Raw genomic sequence first — 17,000 nt, 5'->3', positions numbered from 1 at the left:
ATTCACCATATAGGCATGAAGCCACAGCAATAACCCTGTTAGCAATAAAAAAAAATAGAATTGTAAAAAGACAAGATAGGAGGGATAGACTGAACACATCAAATTTTAAGCAGTCTTAGTTACTGTGACTGGCCACATTAAGAGATGCTTGCAAGTTAGGTCAGAGTTCTGACCAATCAGAGGCCTGATGATGTTTAAATTAAACTGACTCTTTCTCCTTTTAAATTTTTTAAATTTTATTTATTTATTTATTTATTGGATAAAGATAGCCAGAAATCAAGAGGGAAAGGGGTGATAGAGAGACAGAGAGACATATGCAACACTGCTTCACCACTCACAAGCTTTCTTATTGCAGATGGGGACCAAGGGCTTGAACCTGGGTCCTTGCACACTGTAACGTGTGCTCAGCCAGGTGGGCCACCATTCAGCCCCTAAACTGATTCTTTCTAAGTGAGAAATCCTGAACCTTTTTCAGTGTAGGATTTTTTTTTCAATATAAAATGACAAAGTGGACAATAATATTCAGATAGGTATGCTGTGTTTGGGACAAAGATTAATCTATATTGTTCAGTTTATTATTATTATTACATTATTCAATTTAATATGTTTCATACTAGTGTGGATTTTCATTTTGTGAAAGGAAATGAACAGAGTAGTATAAAATGGCTGTATACTATTGAATACATGCTATATCTTTTCACCCAGATGTTATTTTACCTCCAGCTGACCATGACTGAAACAACTGATGACTCCAGTTCCTCCTCAACTGTGAGCTTTCTCTACTTCAACCATCCTTTAAGAGATTTCCCACCTAAATTCAGGTTTCTTGCTAAGTAGTCAATGTGATTGAGTCATTTATCCCCACAGCTTCAGTGAACATTGAACCACTATTATTTCTCTATGCAGGAACCACTCTCCAATCTCTCATTTCCAAAAGTGCTTTCCAACTCAACATGTTTCCCATTCAACTCAATATCTTCTCATTCCCCCACCCCATCAACAATAATCTTCTTTCTATTGTCTTCATCTAAGCTAGTGGTGCACTGATAGGGCAAAGCTTCATATTTCATCTCAGTTTGGATTTATCTTTGTTCCCCTTTTCACCCTGTAAATTTAAACAATTGTTTTGATTCTATCACTTGTATACTCCTCTAGTCCCCCCCCAAGACACACCAAATTTTTTGCAAATATATTTGAAAAAAACTGTTACCAAACTATCTCTGAATCTACATAAACTGTGGTAGTTATCACAGGGAATGAGAAGGCACAGGAACCTTATGGTAGGTGCAGTGAGTTGTACACATACATATTTAGATCTGAGACTATACCACTGAAATCTTATACTTACTAAACCAATGTTAAATATTACTAGAAAATTTAGTAACAAAAAAAAAACTTTGTTAATTATAACCTACATCAAAAATCTAAACTGAATCACCATGAATCATCATCATCACATTCTATATAAAATGCCCTCCTTTTCCGATCTCCGTTAAATGTAGCTACATTTTAGGACCCCAACTATATTCAATCTCTCTAAGAAGTCCCCATGAACAAATAAGAGCTTTCACACCTTTAAATTTAAATCCATATCCCCTTCCTAGACTTCTCCCAACTGGAGATGCACGTTACCATGTGGGGAGCTTCACAAGTGGTGCAACAATGCTTTAATTGTATCTGTAACTCCCTCTCTCACTCCCTCCTGGTCCCTCTACCTATTTCTCTCTCTCTTTTAATTTCTTTATGGGGGGATTAATGGTTTACAGTTGACATTAAATTACAATAGTTTGTACATACATAACATTACCCAGTTTTCCACATAACAGTTCAATCCCCAATAGGTCCCCCTCTGCTATCATGTACCAGGACCTGAACACCCTTCCACCATAGAGTTTTTTACTTAGGTGCAATACACCAACTCTAGCCCAAGTTCTGCTTTGCATTTTCACTTCTAATCTTGTTTTTCAACTTCTAGCTATAAGTGAGATCATCCCATATTCATCCCATATCCTTTTGCTTCTGACTTATCTCAACATGATTTCTTCAAGCTTGTCCAAGATGGGGTAAAGAAGGTGATTCACTATTTTTAATAGCTGAATAGTATTACATCGTGTATACAGACAACTTACTCAACCACTCATCTATTGTTGGACACCTGGGTTGCCTCCAGGTTTTGGCTATTACAAATTGTGCTGCTATGAACATAGGTATACACAAATCTTTTTGGATGAGTGTGTTTGGTTCCTTAGGATAAATCCCCAGGAGAGGACTTGTAGGGTCATAAGGAATTGCAGGGTCCACTGCTATCTTTCTGAGAGTTCTCCAGACTGCTCTCCACAGTAGTTGAACCAATTTACATTCCCACCAGCAGTGCAGGATAGTTCCTTTTCCCTCACAAGCTCTCCAGCATTTGTTGCTGCTGTCTTTTCTGATTCATGACATTCTCACAGGAGTGAAGTGGTACCTCATTGTTTTCCTCTATTTCTCTTTGTCTCTATCAGAAAGAAAGGAAGGAAGAAGGGAAAATGGCCACCTGGAATGGTGGAGTTGTACAGATACTGAGCCGCTTAGTCAAGAGATAAACCTGGTAGCAAAAAAAAAAAAAAAAAAGTTTACAGGGAGTCAGGCGGTAGCACAACAGGTTAAGCACAGGTGGCGCAAAGCGCAAGGACCGGCATAAGGATCCCGGTTCGAGCCCCTGGCTCCCCACTTGCAGGGGAGTTGCTTCACAAGCGGTGAAGCAGGTCTGCAGGTGTCTATCTTTCACTCCTCCTCTCTGTCTTCCCCATATCTCTCCATTTCTCTCTTTCCTATCCAACAGTGACATCAATAACAACAATAAAACAAGGGCAACAAAAGGGAATAAATAAATAAGTTTACAGCTATATTTCTATATTGAAAATAATACTCCTTGATACTAAGTTACATGGATTTAAAAAGCAGGTTTGGAGATCCTAAAGCAATCTTGACTTTAATTACTCATGTGGATGTTTATGAGCAGTACTTAAATAAGTGATTTGCTATGTATCCAAAGGACATGAAAACACTAATTTAAAGGAACATGTACACCACTATGTTCATAGATGCATTATTCACAAAAGCCAAAGAGTGGAAGAAGCCTAACTGCCAAATGACAGAGGACTGCATAAATAAGTTATGGAATATAAATTCCATGAAATATTGGTCTGCAATCAAAGAAGATGATACTGTGTCCTTTGGGACAAAATGGATGGAACTGGAGGTGGTTATGCTTAGTGAAATAAGAGACAAAAGACAACTACCAGATGGTTTCACTCCTATGTGGAAAATAGAGATGTGATTACACATAAACTTGCCAAGAAAAAGAAGAGTAGGAGTGAGAAAAGGAAGAGGAAGAAAACAAACTGTCTCTAGTATTTTGTGAGAACTGTGGTGGCTTTTGTTGGGAGGGTGGGAGCACAGAACTTTGGTGATGTGTGCAGTGTGGAACTATAACCTATAATCTTGTAAACCACTATTAATAATAAATAAATATAAATGAATTGCCAAAACAAAGGAATATACAAAATGTAAGAATTCTCTGGCTTTACTGGAATGAGGATGGCAAAGGGGGACAGCATCTCTACTTTAAGACTCTCGTGCTAAGCCTCACAATATGATCTCTAGTCTCTAAAATTCTTGTAGTGGGAGGCATAGCCAAAACAGCTAAATATGGAAGACAGCTGTGTCTACCTGTATGTTATCGGACTCAGGCAAAAATTAAGAAAGTCATGGGCCCTTTGGAACATACTTAAAATAGACTTCCTAGCTTCTTTCCATTCAACGACCCCTGATTTCATCTGTTCTAATCCTACCTTTGAGTTCCTGTTTATTAAACAATTTGTCCTGCTTTATATCTTACCACCTTTCAGCCACCAAGTTGCAGATGCTATTGATTCCATCCTGACTTCCCTGGGCAGATGACCTCACCAATGTGCCCTGAAGTCTCACCTCTGTAGAACCCTACCTACTAGGGAGAGATAGAGACAAGCTAGGGGTATGGACCGACCAGCCGATATACATGCCCAGCAGAAAAGCAATCATAGAAGCCAGAACTCCTTCCTTCTGCACACCAAAAAGAATTCTGGTCCATATTCCAAGAGGCAGAAATGTCAGGAAAAGACCACTCATTCCACTGGATCCAGAACTTTTACGTGAAGGAAACTTTGGTTTTGCACGAGAGGGAAGAAATTCTGGAGAATACCTGAGGAAGTCAGACACTATTTCTCTTACGTGAGAGGGAAGAGGAAAAAGGAAGGACAACTATGGGATGATTTCACTCATAAGTGGAATAGAGAGAGTTGAAACACAGGTAAGTACACCCATTACAGTGTGCAAGGACATAGGTTCAAGCCCCTGGTACCCACCTGCAGGGGGGAAAACTTCATGAATGGTAAAGCAGTGCTTCAGGTGTCTCTCTCTGTCTATCTCTATATCCACCCTTCCTTCTCAACTTCTGTCTCTATCCAATAATAAATAAATAATTAAAAAAAGAAATACAGGAACCACTAACTATGTCCTTGGGATAGCTATGGTAGTTACCAGTGGGAGGTTAACAGAACTTAGGTGGTGGGAGTGGTGTGGAATTATTCCCCTATTATCTTATAATATTATAAATCACTAATAAAATATTTATAAAGTGGGCCAAAGAGCTAGAGAGTTTTCTTTCTTTTCTTCTCTTTCTTTCTTTTTTTCCTGAGGGGGTTATGGTTTAATTATATTCATTGACACATGGGTACAGTTTCATTATACAACAGAACCCCCAAGTTATCTACCACTCATCCCTCCCACCCCTTTCCTAGAGACTTTTGCTTTGATGCAATATACCTTATCCAGTCTATGTTTCACTTTGTGTTCTCCCTTCTTGTCCCCATATATTAAACCCCGCATATAAGTATCTCTTAGTTTTTTCCCCCTAAAAAATATATAAATATATTTATTCAGAGAGACTTTATAAAGGCCTATAGACATTAGATCAGAAACTAGATCACATAATTATAGGGATTAACCTCACTCCAAATTAAATGCAATGATCACTTGGTGTTTGTCCTTCTCTTTTTGACTTATCTTGCTTGACATGATATCTTCAAGTTCCATCTAAGATAATGCAAAGGAAATGACTTCATCATTTTAAATTGATGAGTAATATTCCATTGCATATATATATATATATATATATATATAATGTTTCATGCGTTTTTTTCCCTACTCAACTGCTATTGGATATCTGGGTTGCTTCCTGTTTCTGGGTATTACAAATTGTGCTGCTTTTTGCTTATGTTTTATTTTTTAATCTTAGTTTATTTATTGGATAGAGATAGCCAAAAATCAAGAGGGAAGGGAGTGATAGGGAGGAAGACACCTGCAACACTGCTTCACCACTCACAAAGCTTTCCCCCCTGAAGGTGGGGACCAGGGAATTGAACCCAGCTTCTTGCACATTGTAACATAGGCACTCAACCATATGATCCACCACACAGCCCCACAAACTGTGCTACTGTGAACATAAGTATATACATATCTCTTTTGATAAGTGTTTTTACTTCCTTTCAGTAAATCCCCAGGAGAGGAATTGCTGGGGTTTAGGGTAGGTCCATTTCCAGTATTCTGAAGAATCTCCAGACTGCTTTCCACAAGGATTGGACCATTTTACACTTCCATCAGCAGTGCAGAAGTGATCCTATTCCACCACATCCTCTCTACCATTTGCTACTGTCCTTTCTGATGTATAACATTCTCATAGATATAAATTGGTATCTCATTGTGGAAGACAGTTTTCAAAGAGAGATACACATGGTCCACAGATATATGAAGAAATGCTCCATTTCACTTATCATTAGAGGAATGAAAATTAAAATTAAAACTACACTGAGATTAACTTTCACACTTGTGAGAATGTCATAAATCAACAAAATGGGAAATGACAAGTGTTGGAAAGATTGAGGAGAAAAAGGGACTCTGATACACTGCTGGTGGGAATGCAAACTGGTGTAGCCCCTTTGGAAGACTATATGGAGAATGCTTAAAGAAAAAAATGGAATTGCCTTATGACCCAGAAATGATAGCTTTAAAGCATTTATCCAAAAGACACTTCATCCCTAATTTGAAGAGACATATGCACCTGTATTTTCACAGCTCTATTATTCACAATAGCCAAAGAGTGGAAGTAGCTGAAATGCCCACCAACAAACAGGTGAATGGCTAAGAAGGTATGGGGTTCACCTGGGGCCCTAGTCAGGGAGTCCTGGGATTCCCACACAGGCATGATGGGCCTAGACCTCTAACAGATCCCTCTCACCACTGTCACTGGTCATCTCCATCAGAAACAGCATAATGGGCCCCTCTGTGGGTCCCTATCGGACCTGGCCCTCAATGTGAATCAACAATGGTAAGGAATGTTCCATTCTCTGAAGGGAGGTTGGATAATAGTATACTCTGCCTACCACCCAAAGATAACAGGTCCTGAAATTGTCACAGCCTGGAATGTTCCTAGCCGTGACCACGGAATGTGAGCTCAGACCTGCAGGGATGCACAGGTTACATAGGCTCCTGTGCTGAATATGGCCTATGTAAACCCCAGATCAGATCGATGGGTTTTAGAGTTAACAATATGTATATACTTTCCCCATATTTGGGAGCTATTCTCTTCCCTTATCCATCTGTCTGGTCCTTTTTCCAACTATGACACCATCCCCCCAGACAATAGCTTAGGTCACCTGCATATTGGATGTCAGGTACAGGCAAAAACTAGTTGGGTCATGGGCCCTTGGAATACAGCTAAAATAGACATACTAGCTTTTTCCAAAATGGACACCCCAAATCTCCATCCATAATATTCTTGCCTTTAGGTTCATGATTAGTCAACAATTTGCTCTGCTTTCTATCTTAACTCTTTTTCAGCCACCAGGTTCCAAATGCTACCATGATGCCAACCGGACTTCCCAGGGCAGATGACCCCATCAATGTGTCCTGGAGCCCCACCTCCCTAAAGCCCCGCCCCACTATGGAATGAGAGAGACAGGCTGGGAGTATGAATCAACCTGCCAACACCCATGTTCATCAGAGAAGCAATCACAGAAGCCAGACCTTCCACCTTCTGCACCCCATAATGTCCCTAGGTCCATGCTCCCAGAGGGTTAAAGAATAGGAAAACTATCAGGGGAGAGAATGGTATATGGAGTTCCAGTGGCAGGAATTGTGTAGAATTGCACCCCTCTTATCCTATGGTTTCGTCAATGTTTCCATTTTATTTTTAAAAAAAAACAAGAAGAAGAAGAAGAAGAAGAAGAAGAAGGAGAAGGAGAAGGAGAAGGAGAAGGAGAAGGAGAAGAAGAAGAAGTAGTAGTAGTAGTAGTAGTAGTAGTAGTAGTAGTAGTAGTAGTAGTAGTAGTAGTAGTAGTAGTAGTAGTTATGGGGTGTATACTCCATGGATTACTACTCTGCAATAAAAATATGATATTATGTCCTTTTCGACAAAATGGATGGAGCTGGAGGTGTTTACATTTAGCAAAATAAGTGAAGAGATGAAATACAACTACCAGATGATTTCACTCATATATGGCATCCAGAAAACTGAAATTAAAAAAAGGAAGGAAAAAAAAAGGAACAAAGGAAAGAAAGAAAAAAAGCTTCTAAGAATTTGTGAGAACTATGGAATTATCTGTTATCTTTGAGAGGTGGGGTTGGAGACACAGAATCTTGGTGTTGGGCATGATGTGGAATTATACCCTGTAATGTTACAATCATATAACCCACTACTAATTATGAATTTAAAAATTAAAATAAAACAGAAAATAAATCTATGCACACTTATGTTCAAAGCAGCACAATTTGTAATAGTTCAAACTTGGATGCAGCCCAGATGTCCAATAATAGATGAACAGCTAAGAAAGTCATGGTGTATACATACATAATGGAATCCTACTCATCTGTTAAAATGATAAAGTCATCTTCTTCACTTCATCTTGGATGGAGGTTAAAGGAATCATATTAAGTGAGCTAAGACAGAAAAAGAAGTATCAGTATAGGATGATACCATTCATAGATAGAAGTTGAAAAATAAGAACAGAAGGAAAAACACAAAGCAGAACTTGGACTGGATTTGGTGTATTGCACACAAATAGAGGACTCTGGGGTGGGGTGGGGTGTTCAGGTCCTGGAATATGATGGTGGAAGAAGACCAAGTTGGGGGGTCAGAGTGTTATGTGGAAAACCGAGAAATGTTACACACATGCCAACTACTGTTTTTTATAGTTGACAGACTATAAACCATTAATACCCCCAATTAAAGATTAAGAAACCAGAACAGAAATGGAAAGCACAAAGTATAACTTGGATAAGGCTTTATGTAGTGTACCAAAGCAAAAGACTTTGGGGAGGGAGGACAGAGCTGGGCTTTGGGGGGCTTTGGTATACTTAGTGTATGATGGTGGTGAAGGACATATGTTGGGGGTGAGAGTGTTTTGCAGACACCTATCATGGGGAGATGAGAAATTTAACCCACATGGCAACAGTTGTACTATAGAGCATTAACCCCTCCCCAAATAAAGTTATATATCTTTATATAAATATATATGAAATCAGGACACATTTTTGCATAGAAAAGCACATCATGGCTTTTCCATCAACTATATATACAATATTGGGGCCAGTAAGATAGTATACTTGGGAGGGTGTCTGCTTGCTTCATGCACAATGCAGGTTTGAGCCCCTATTTCACTGGAGGAAATTTTTGGTGCTGTGGTGTCTATTCTTCTCTCCTTCTGTCTGTCTTTTAATATCTGAAAAATTAGGCCTGGAACAGTAAAGCCTCAGAGTTCACGTGTGTGTGTGTGTGTGTGTGTGTGTGTGTAAGAGAGAGAGATCTTTGCATTAATAAATTGTAGGAGATAAGAAATCATACGAATGAAACAACTGGCTTGTAAATTATCATTTCCCTAAAAAAAACAAACTATTTAAAAATATATAAAAAAGAAAGTGGGGTAGGATAGGGAGTTCTGGTGGTGGAAATTGTGTGGAACCCCTCTTATTCTGTGGTCTTGACAATATCTTCATCTTTTAAATTAAAAAAAAATTTAAAAGAATAGGACTTGGGTATCCAGTGCCCTATGGCAATGGAAGATGACAATTTGGTGGTAGATGAGACACATTGGCACCTATCTTGGGGAGGTGTAGAACTGTACCTTGGTAACAATAACAGTCATGTAACTCAACATTTCCTTAATAAAAAAGAAGAAACTATATTCTAATAGGTCTACATTTCTTTAGGAGGGGATGGAAATGTTCTCAAGTGACTGTGGTGAAAGTTGTACAGTCCTGTACATATACTAAGCCTCTGAATTATACAATTTGAATGGATGAACTATGTGGTATGTTAACTGTGTGTCAATAAAACTACTTAAGGGGAGTCAGGCGGTAGTGCAGTGAGTTAAGCATACATAGCGCAAAGTGCAAGGACCGGTACAAGTATCCTGGTTCTAGCCCCTAACTCCCCACCTGCAGGGGGGTCGCTTCACGGGCGATGAAGCAGGTCTTCAAGTGTCTGTCTTTCTCTCCCCCTCTCTGTCCTCTCCTCCTCTCTCGATTTCTCTCTGTCCTATCCAAAAAAAATTACTTAAGGGGTATGGGTAGTGGTGCATATGGTTGACCACATATGTTACAATGCACAAGGACCAGAGTTTGAGCTTTTGGTCCCTACCTGCAGTGGGAAAGCTTTGTAAGTGGTAAAGTAGTGCTGCTGGTCTCTCTCTCTCTCTCTCTCTCTCTCTCTCTCTCTCTCTCTCTCTCTCCCACTTTCTCGATTTCTGGCTGTCTTTTCCAATAAATAAAGATAATTTAGGGAGCAGGGCAGTAGCACAGCGGGTTTAGTGCAGTGGGTTAAGCACACATGATGCAAAGCGCAAGGACTGGCACAAGTATCCTGGTTAGAGCCCCTGGCTCCCCACCTGCAGGGGGGTCGCTTCACAGACGGTGAAGCAGGTCTGCAGGTATCTATCTTTCTCCCCCTCCCCCATCCTCCCCTCCTCTCTCCATTACTCTCTGTCCTATTCAACAACAGCAACATCAATGGGAACAATAACAATGACAATAAGAGCAACAACAGGGGCAACAAAATGGGAAAAATAAAGATAATTTACAAAATATTATAAAAGCATTTTGCTGTAGTTAATTTATTTATTCTGAGCTGGGGAGACACACAGCAGTACTGCATCAGACTTTCTGCCTGAGGCTACAGCAGCCCAAGGTTCTATTCCTGGAACCACTATATGCCTAGGCTGAGAGCTGTTCTGCTCACTTGGTATCTATCATCTATATCTATCTATCTATCTGTCTGTCTGTCTGTCTGTCTGTCTGTCTGTCTGTCTATCTATCTATCCATCTATCTATCATCTACCAATATTATTTAAACAAATAAATATTTAGAAAACAGAATAAATATATTCATTCATTCACCACTGTCACCACCTTAGCCCAAATTACCATCGTCCTTTAATAGACTACCACTCAGTCTTCTAATTGGTATTCCTCCATCCAAAAGTCATTCTCCAAACAGAATGATTTTAAAGGTTCAAATCAAATGTGACTGGTAGTGGGGGGGATGGAGATAGCATAGTACTTATGCACAGAGACTTTCATGCCTGAGACTCTCAAGGCCCAGGTTCAATCCCTTGCACCATCATAAGTCAGAGCTGAGCAGTGCTCTGGTTAAATAAATAAATAAATAAAATGTGACTCTTGCTTACAATTCTTCAAATGTTCCCTATTACACTTAAGAGTAAAAGCCAGGGCAGGGGTAGATAGCATAATGGTTATGCAAAGAAACTCTCATGCCTGAGGCTCTGAAGTCCCAGGTTCAGTCACCACACCATAAACTAGAGCTGATCAGTGCTCTGATAAAAAAAAAAAAAAAAAGTAAAACCCCAGCTTCCTTATCATGGTCTTCATAGGATCACATAATATGGCCTACATTCTCCAACTTTATATTGTCACTCTCTTGCTTGCTTTTGATACTCCAAAAGTCCTCAAAGAGGCCAAGTTTTTTCCCAATTTGAAACCAGGCATTCGTTCCATTTTTTCATCCCTTCTTTGCCTGGATTTATCATTCAGGTCTTAATTTAAATATCACTTCCTCAGAAAGATCTATCTTGGCTCCCTCAATTGTATACAGGACTCTCTGTATTCATATAGCATGATTAACTTTCATTAACTTTCCACCCCTTCACAGTACTCATTTATGATTTCTATCTTTATATCTACATGATCATTTCTTTAATAATAACTTTCCTGGAAGACAACTAACTACAGGAGGATAAATTATATATCTGTCTTATTCAACACAAAGACCTTGTTCCAATCTGTTATCATCATGTAAAATATTTGACCAGTCAAAAGCCAGTCCTTCCACCTTCTACATACCACAATGACATAGGGTCCATACTCCCAGAGGGTTAAAGAATAGGAAAGCTGTCAAGGGAGAGGATGAGATACGGAGTTCTGGTGGTGGGAACTGTGTGGAGTTCTACCCCTCTTATCCTATGGTTCTGTCAGTATTTCTTTTTCATAAATAAAATAATTAAAAAATCGACGAGTTATATTCCTGTTAAAGGAATAGTCAGATAAGATTAGGAATGGGGTAGGGGATTCTTTGTTAGCAAATATTTTCCGGTTGACTTGAAAACACACATCTCACCTGATCAGCTCTTTCTTTTTCTTCTATCACAAGCTTCTCCAGCACAGTCTTCAAATGATTCTGCAGAGCAAATTGTATAAATGAAGAATATTACACTTCAAATGAAGAAAATCAGGAAGAAAATAAATTTACAAATAAGAAAATGTCAACCATAACAAATAATCACTTTTATAGGGTTTATTATATAAAAATATTGCTCCTTCAACTATAGGGTGCTCAATTTGATTTTATGTACCCCATACAGCAATGCTTTTCCTGTGCTAAAGTTATTATAGACAATGCTTTCAAATTAGTCTTTTCTAGTTTAGTACAAATTTACTGACTATGGTAAAGTATTTTAAAATCTGGCTTGGAATTTAGGACTCACTTTTCTATTTCCTTTCTCTAGAAGAGACTTTTTTTTTTCTTTTTTTATATATCTTCATTTATTTGTTGGATAGAGACAGCCAGAAATTGAGAGGAAGACGGGAGATAGAAAGAGCAAGAGACAGAGAGACAACTGCAGACCTGCTTCACAACTCGCAAAACTCCCTGCAGGTGGAGACTGGGGGCTCGAACCTCGGTCCTTGTGCACTGTAACATGTGCACTCAACCAGTTGTGCCACCACCTGGCCCCAGGAGAGACTGTTATTATTCATTTTTTAACTTTTTTTTATTTAAAAAAGGAGACATTAACAAAACTGCAGGATAGGAGGGGTACAACTCCACACAATTCCTACCACCAGATCTCTATATCCCATCCCCTCCCCTGATAGCTTTTCCATTCTCTATCCCTCTAGGAGTATGGACCCAAGGTCATTGTGGATTGCAGAAGGTGGAAGGTCTGGCTTCTGTAATTGCTTCCCCACTGAATATGGGAGTTGACTGGTCGATCCATACTCCCAAGAGACTGTTACTATTCTTAATTAGGACAGCATGTAACGAGATACATCTCTATCCTTGAGAATGCACCTACATGTATTATCTAATCTGGTTATTCTGAAGAACAAGTTTTTTTTAAATATTCTATATATTTTATTGAGATATATATAGAGAGAAATGGAGAGAGAAGAGAATATAGAGGGGAGTGGAGAGAGAGAGAGAGAGAGAGAGAGAGAGAGAGAGAGAGAGAGAGACCCCAGAGCACTGCTCAGCTTTGGCTTATGGTTTTGCTGGGGGTTGAACCTGGCATCTCAGAGTCTCAGGTATGACAGAGTTTTGTGTAACTATTATGGTATCTCTCCAGCCCAAAGGATAACTTTCTGAATAAGTATAATATGCATTATAAATTTTCAAATAAATTTAGTTAATTCTCTCTCACTATAACGAATACATTTTGGTACAACAAGAGAATTTGGTCTGTGCTCTAGATTTTACTGTAGTCCTTAAAAAGTTACTTAACCTCTTTGAACTTCAATTATTTATAAAGTTATAATAGTGACATTGCTTACATTTCAGGGACTTCATGGATCAACAACGGCAGAGAATGTTCCGTCCTCTGAAGGGAGGATGGACAACATACTCTATGTTCCACTTGAGGAAGATAGGTCCTGAAATTGGGGCAGCTTGGAACATTCCTACTCATGAACACAGAATGTGAGCTCAGATCTATAGTGATGCAGAGGTCACATAGGCTCCTAAGGTGAATATGGGCCCCAGATCAGATCAAATAAATGAGGTTTACAGTCAACAATATTTATACACCTTTCCAATATTTGGGAGCTAATCTCTTTCCTGATCCAGCTTTCTGGTCCCTTTTCCAGCCATGACATCATATCCCCAGACAATAACTTAGATCCACCTGTATATCAAATGTCAGGCTCAGAAAAAAAAAAGACAACTAGTATAGTCATGGGCTCTTTGGAATATAACTAAAATAGGACTACTAACTATCTACAAAACAGAGACCCCCCCAACTCCTCATATGAACTTCTCCAGCCTTTAGGTTCATGATTAATCAACAATTTTTTGGCTCTATATGTTAACTTTTTTTTTCAGCCATCAGGTTCCAGATGCTACCATGATGCCAGCCAGACTTCCCTGGACAGACAACCCTACCAATGAGTCCTGGAACCCCCTCCTCCCAGATCCCTGCCCCACTAGGAAAAGAGAGACAGGCTGGGAGTATGGATCGACCTGCCAATGCTCATGTTCAGTGGAGAAGCAATTATAGAAGCCAGACCTTCCACCTTCTGCACCCCGTAATGATCCTGGGTCCATATTCCCAGAAGGATAAAGAATAGGAAAGCTATCAGAGGAGGGGATAGGATACAGAGTTCTGATGGTGGGAATTGTATGGAGTTGTACCTCTCTTATCCTCTCGTTATTGTTAGTGTTTACATTTTATAAATAAATTTTTAAAAAAATGAATGAAAGGAGCTGATACATATAAAATACTTAGCTCTTCATGAACCATCCACATAATCAGTGCTCAGTACTGGTTATTATCTCAAGGTTCTTGGTTCCTTCCCCAAAATTCTTAAATGAGAAGTTGGAAATTACTCAGGTATAAGGAAACAGGACTTTTACTAGGGGCTTCTAAGAGGTCTTTTAAGTTCATGAAAGAACAAGAATGCTGTAGAGATAACTTGAGTGGGAAAGGAAAAATGGTATTTTGAAAGTAAGGTATCATTATACCAGTGAGCAAGAATATACCTTGAGCATCAAGTTTTCCACTTTCATGATGAGATTCTTCTGTCTTTGTGCCTTGTTTTGAATTTTTGTGATTATTTTCTCCAGGCAAAGAATCCGCTTCTGAATTTCCAAGGCTAACAGAGATAGAAACTTTATTATTGGGAGCCAGGTGGTGGCACATCTGGTTAAATGCACACGTTACCTTGTGCAAGGACCCAGGTTCAAGCCCCTGTTCCCAACATGCAGAGAAGAAGCTTCAAAAATGCTAAAGCAGTGCTTCAGATCCCTCTCTCTCTCTCTCTCTCTCTCTCTCTCTCTCTCTCTCTTTCTCTCCCTCCAGTTTCTTTCTCTATAATAAATATATAAGTAAATAATGTTTTAAAAAAGAAACTTTATTATTGAAACATAGTCTAAACTAGTAGATTAAAAAACCATATCAACTAAGACCCTACTACACATCTGAGAAATATATCTGATCTAACTTAACCTTACATCTAATACATGTTTAGAATCCATTTGTAGCATTAACACCCTGCCCAACTCTTTGTTTTATTCGCTTACCTGCAAGGTTGGCTCCTTCCTTTTCCTCATACTGGTCAAATTCAATTAACTTGGCCTGTAGATCCTTTTCCAGGTCTTCATAAGAATCATCCTCCCCTTCATCATAGTCATACTCTTCTTCATCCTCATCTTCATCATCATCCTCATCCTCATCTTCATCTTCATCTTCTTCATCTTCATCTTCATCCTCTTCATCATCATTGGTACTGCTAGAGTCACTGGGCATCTCCTGAAGTCTATTATATTCTATTGATTTTAAGCAAGAGGAAGGTAAAACTATCTGGAGATTTTAAAATGACTCCTACACCAGCTATAATTATATACCTTTCTCCCAAAGGGCAATATATGAATTTTTTAATTGTTTTTTTTAATATTTATTTTATTTATTTATTCCCTTTTGTTGCCCTTGTTGTTTTATTGTTATAGTTATTATTGTTGTTGTCATTGTTGGATAGAACAGAGAGAAATGGAGAGAGGAGGGGAAAACAGAGAGGAGGAGAGAAAGATAGACACCTGCAGACATGCTTCACCGCCTGTGAAGCGACTCCTCTGCAGGTGGGGAGCCGGGGTTTGAACCGGGATCCTTATGCCGGTCCTTGTGCTTTGCACCACCTGTGCTTAACCCACTGTGCTACAGCCCAACTCCCTTATGAATTTCATAAATAATTTTTCTCACATAAAGATGACTATCTTCTTGGGGCCAGGTGGTGACACACCTGGTTAAGTGCACACACTACAGTGCACAAGGATCCTGGTTCAAGCCCCTGGTTCCCATCTGCAATGGTGAAAACTTTACGAGTGGTGGAGTAGAGCTGCAGGTGCTTCTGTCTCCCTTTTAAATCTCCCCCTTCCATCTCAATTTCTTTCTCTATCCAAAAAGAAATAAACAAAACATCTTAAATATATTTAAAAAGATGACCATTTTCTGAAAACAATGATATGAGATGTAAAACACTGTAGTACTCATTCATGTACTCAGTGATCAAGACAGGATCTTAGATTACCAGGCACAAATGGAAGATTAGAACACCTGTCTAAAACTCCTGGAGTACCGAGGGACCAGTGAAAGGTTAAAAAAGGCAAATGCATCCTTTTTCAGTGATGGATTTATGAGTATATAAAGAATAGGTCTTAGGGCTGGGTGGTGGCACAGCTTGCTGAGCACACATGTTGCAGTGCTCAAGGATCCAGGTTCAAGCCCCCAGTCCTCACCTGCAGGGGGGAAAGCTTCAGGAGTGGTAAAACAGGGCTGCAGGTATGTTACTGTCTCTCTCCCTCTCTATCTCCCCTTTCCTCTCAATTTCTGGATGTCTCTATCAAATAAATAAAGATAATTTAAAAAATTAAAATAATAGGTCTTAAAGATAGTCAATAACTGCCATCTCTGAAGCTCCTAATTTGCCTTTACAGATGTACCTGGGGATACTTGTTCCTGCTTATAGTCACTTATTCCAGGGGATATCACATAGCCTGGAATAAAACCTTGACATTCTATTTCTGTAGTTGAATCTTCTGCAATGACTTCCCATCCTGAAAGGTAAGGCAGTCAAGGAAAATAAAAAAGCAGAAAGAAAAGAGGAGGCACAGCTGAAGGGAAGAGTCTCTGAAAGTACTACTTAATTTAGTCCAACCTAAGGCCATTTGTATTTGGATTCTAGTATGGGAAAGTGCCTTACACTTAATTATATAAATAAACACATTTTGTTCTTCCTCTCCAGGGTTATTGATAGGGTTCGGTGCCTGCACTACAAATCTACTGCTCGTGGAGGCTATTTTTTCCCTTTTGTTGCCCTTGTTGTTGTTCTTATTGCTGTCATTGTTGTTGGATAGGACAGAAAGAAGTCAAGAGAGTAGGGGAAGACAGAGAGGGAGAGAGAAAGACACCTGCAGGCCGACTTCACAGCTTGTAAGGCAACCCCCTGGAGGTGGGGAGCCAGAGGCTCAAACTGGGACCGTTGAGCCGGTCCTTGTGCTTTGCGCCATGTGTGCTTAACCCACTGCACTACCACCCAGGCCCCAATAAATACATTTCTATTACATGAATTTACTGTTCCTAGCTAGAAAGGAACACTTGCAAAGAAATCTTAAGTTCCACAAAATAAAATTGACATGTAAATAC

At 39.3% G+C, this 17,000-nt stretch overlaps 1 protein-coding gene across 1 annotated transcript in view; it reads right to left on the bottom strand.

The window, feature by feature from the left end:
- TAF7L (TATA-box binding protein associated factor 7 like) overlaps nt 1–17,000 on the bottom strand; it is a 34,043-nt gene that overhangs the window by 3,226 nt on the left and 13,817 nt on the right. Inside the window, exons 9-12 of the mRNA XM_060183299.1 lie at nt 16,298–16,411; nt 14,882–15,127; nt 14,342–14,454; nt 11,708–11,767 (exon numbers count right to left, since the gene is read on the bottom strand). Of these exons, the coding sequence (XP_060039282.1) occupies nt 11,708–11,767; nt 14,342–14,454; nt 14,882–15,127; nt 16,298–16,411 (533 nt within the window). The remainder of the gene's footprint in view (nt 1–11,707; nt 11,768–14,341; nt 14,455–14,881; nt 15,128–16,297; nt 16,412–17,000) is intronic.

This window comes from Erinaceus europaeus, chromosome X, assembly GCF_950295315.1.
Source record: "Erinaceus europaeus chromosome X, mEriEur2.1, whole genome shotgun sequence".
Classification (NCBI taxonomy): Eukaryota; Metazoa; Chordata; class Mammalia; order Eulipotyphla; family Erinaceidae; genus Erinaceus; species Erinaceus europaeus.
This window is presented reverse-complemented; position numbering and strand designations above follow the sequence as displayed.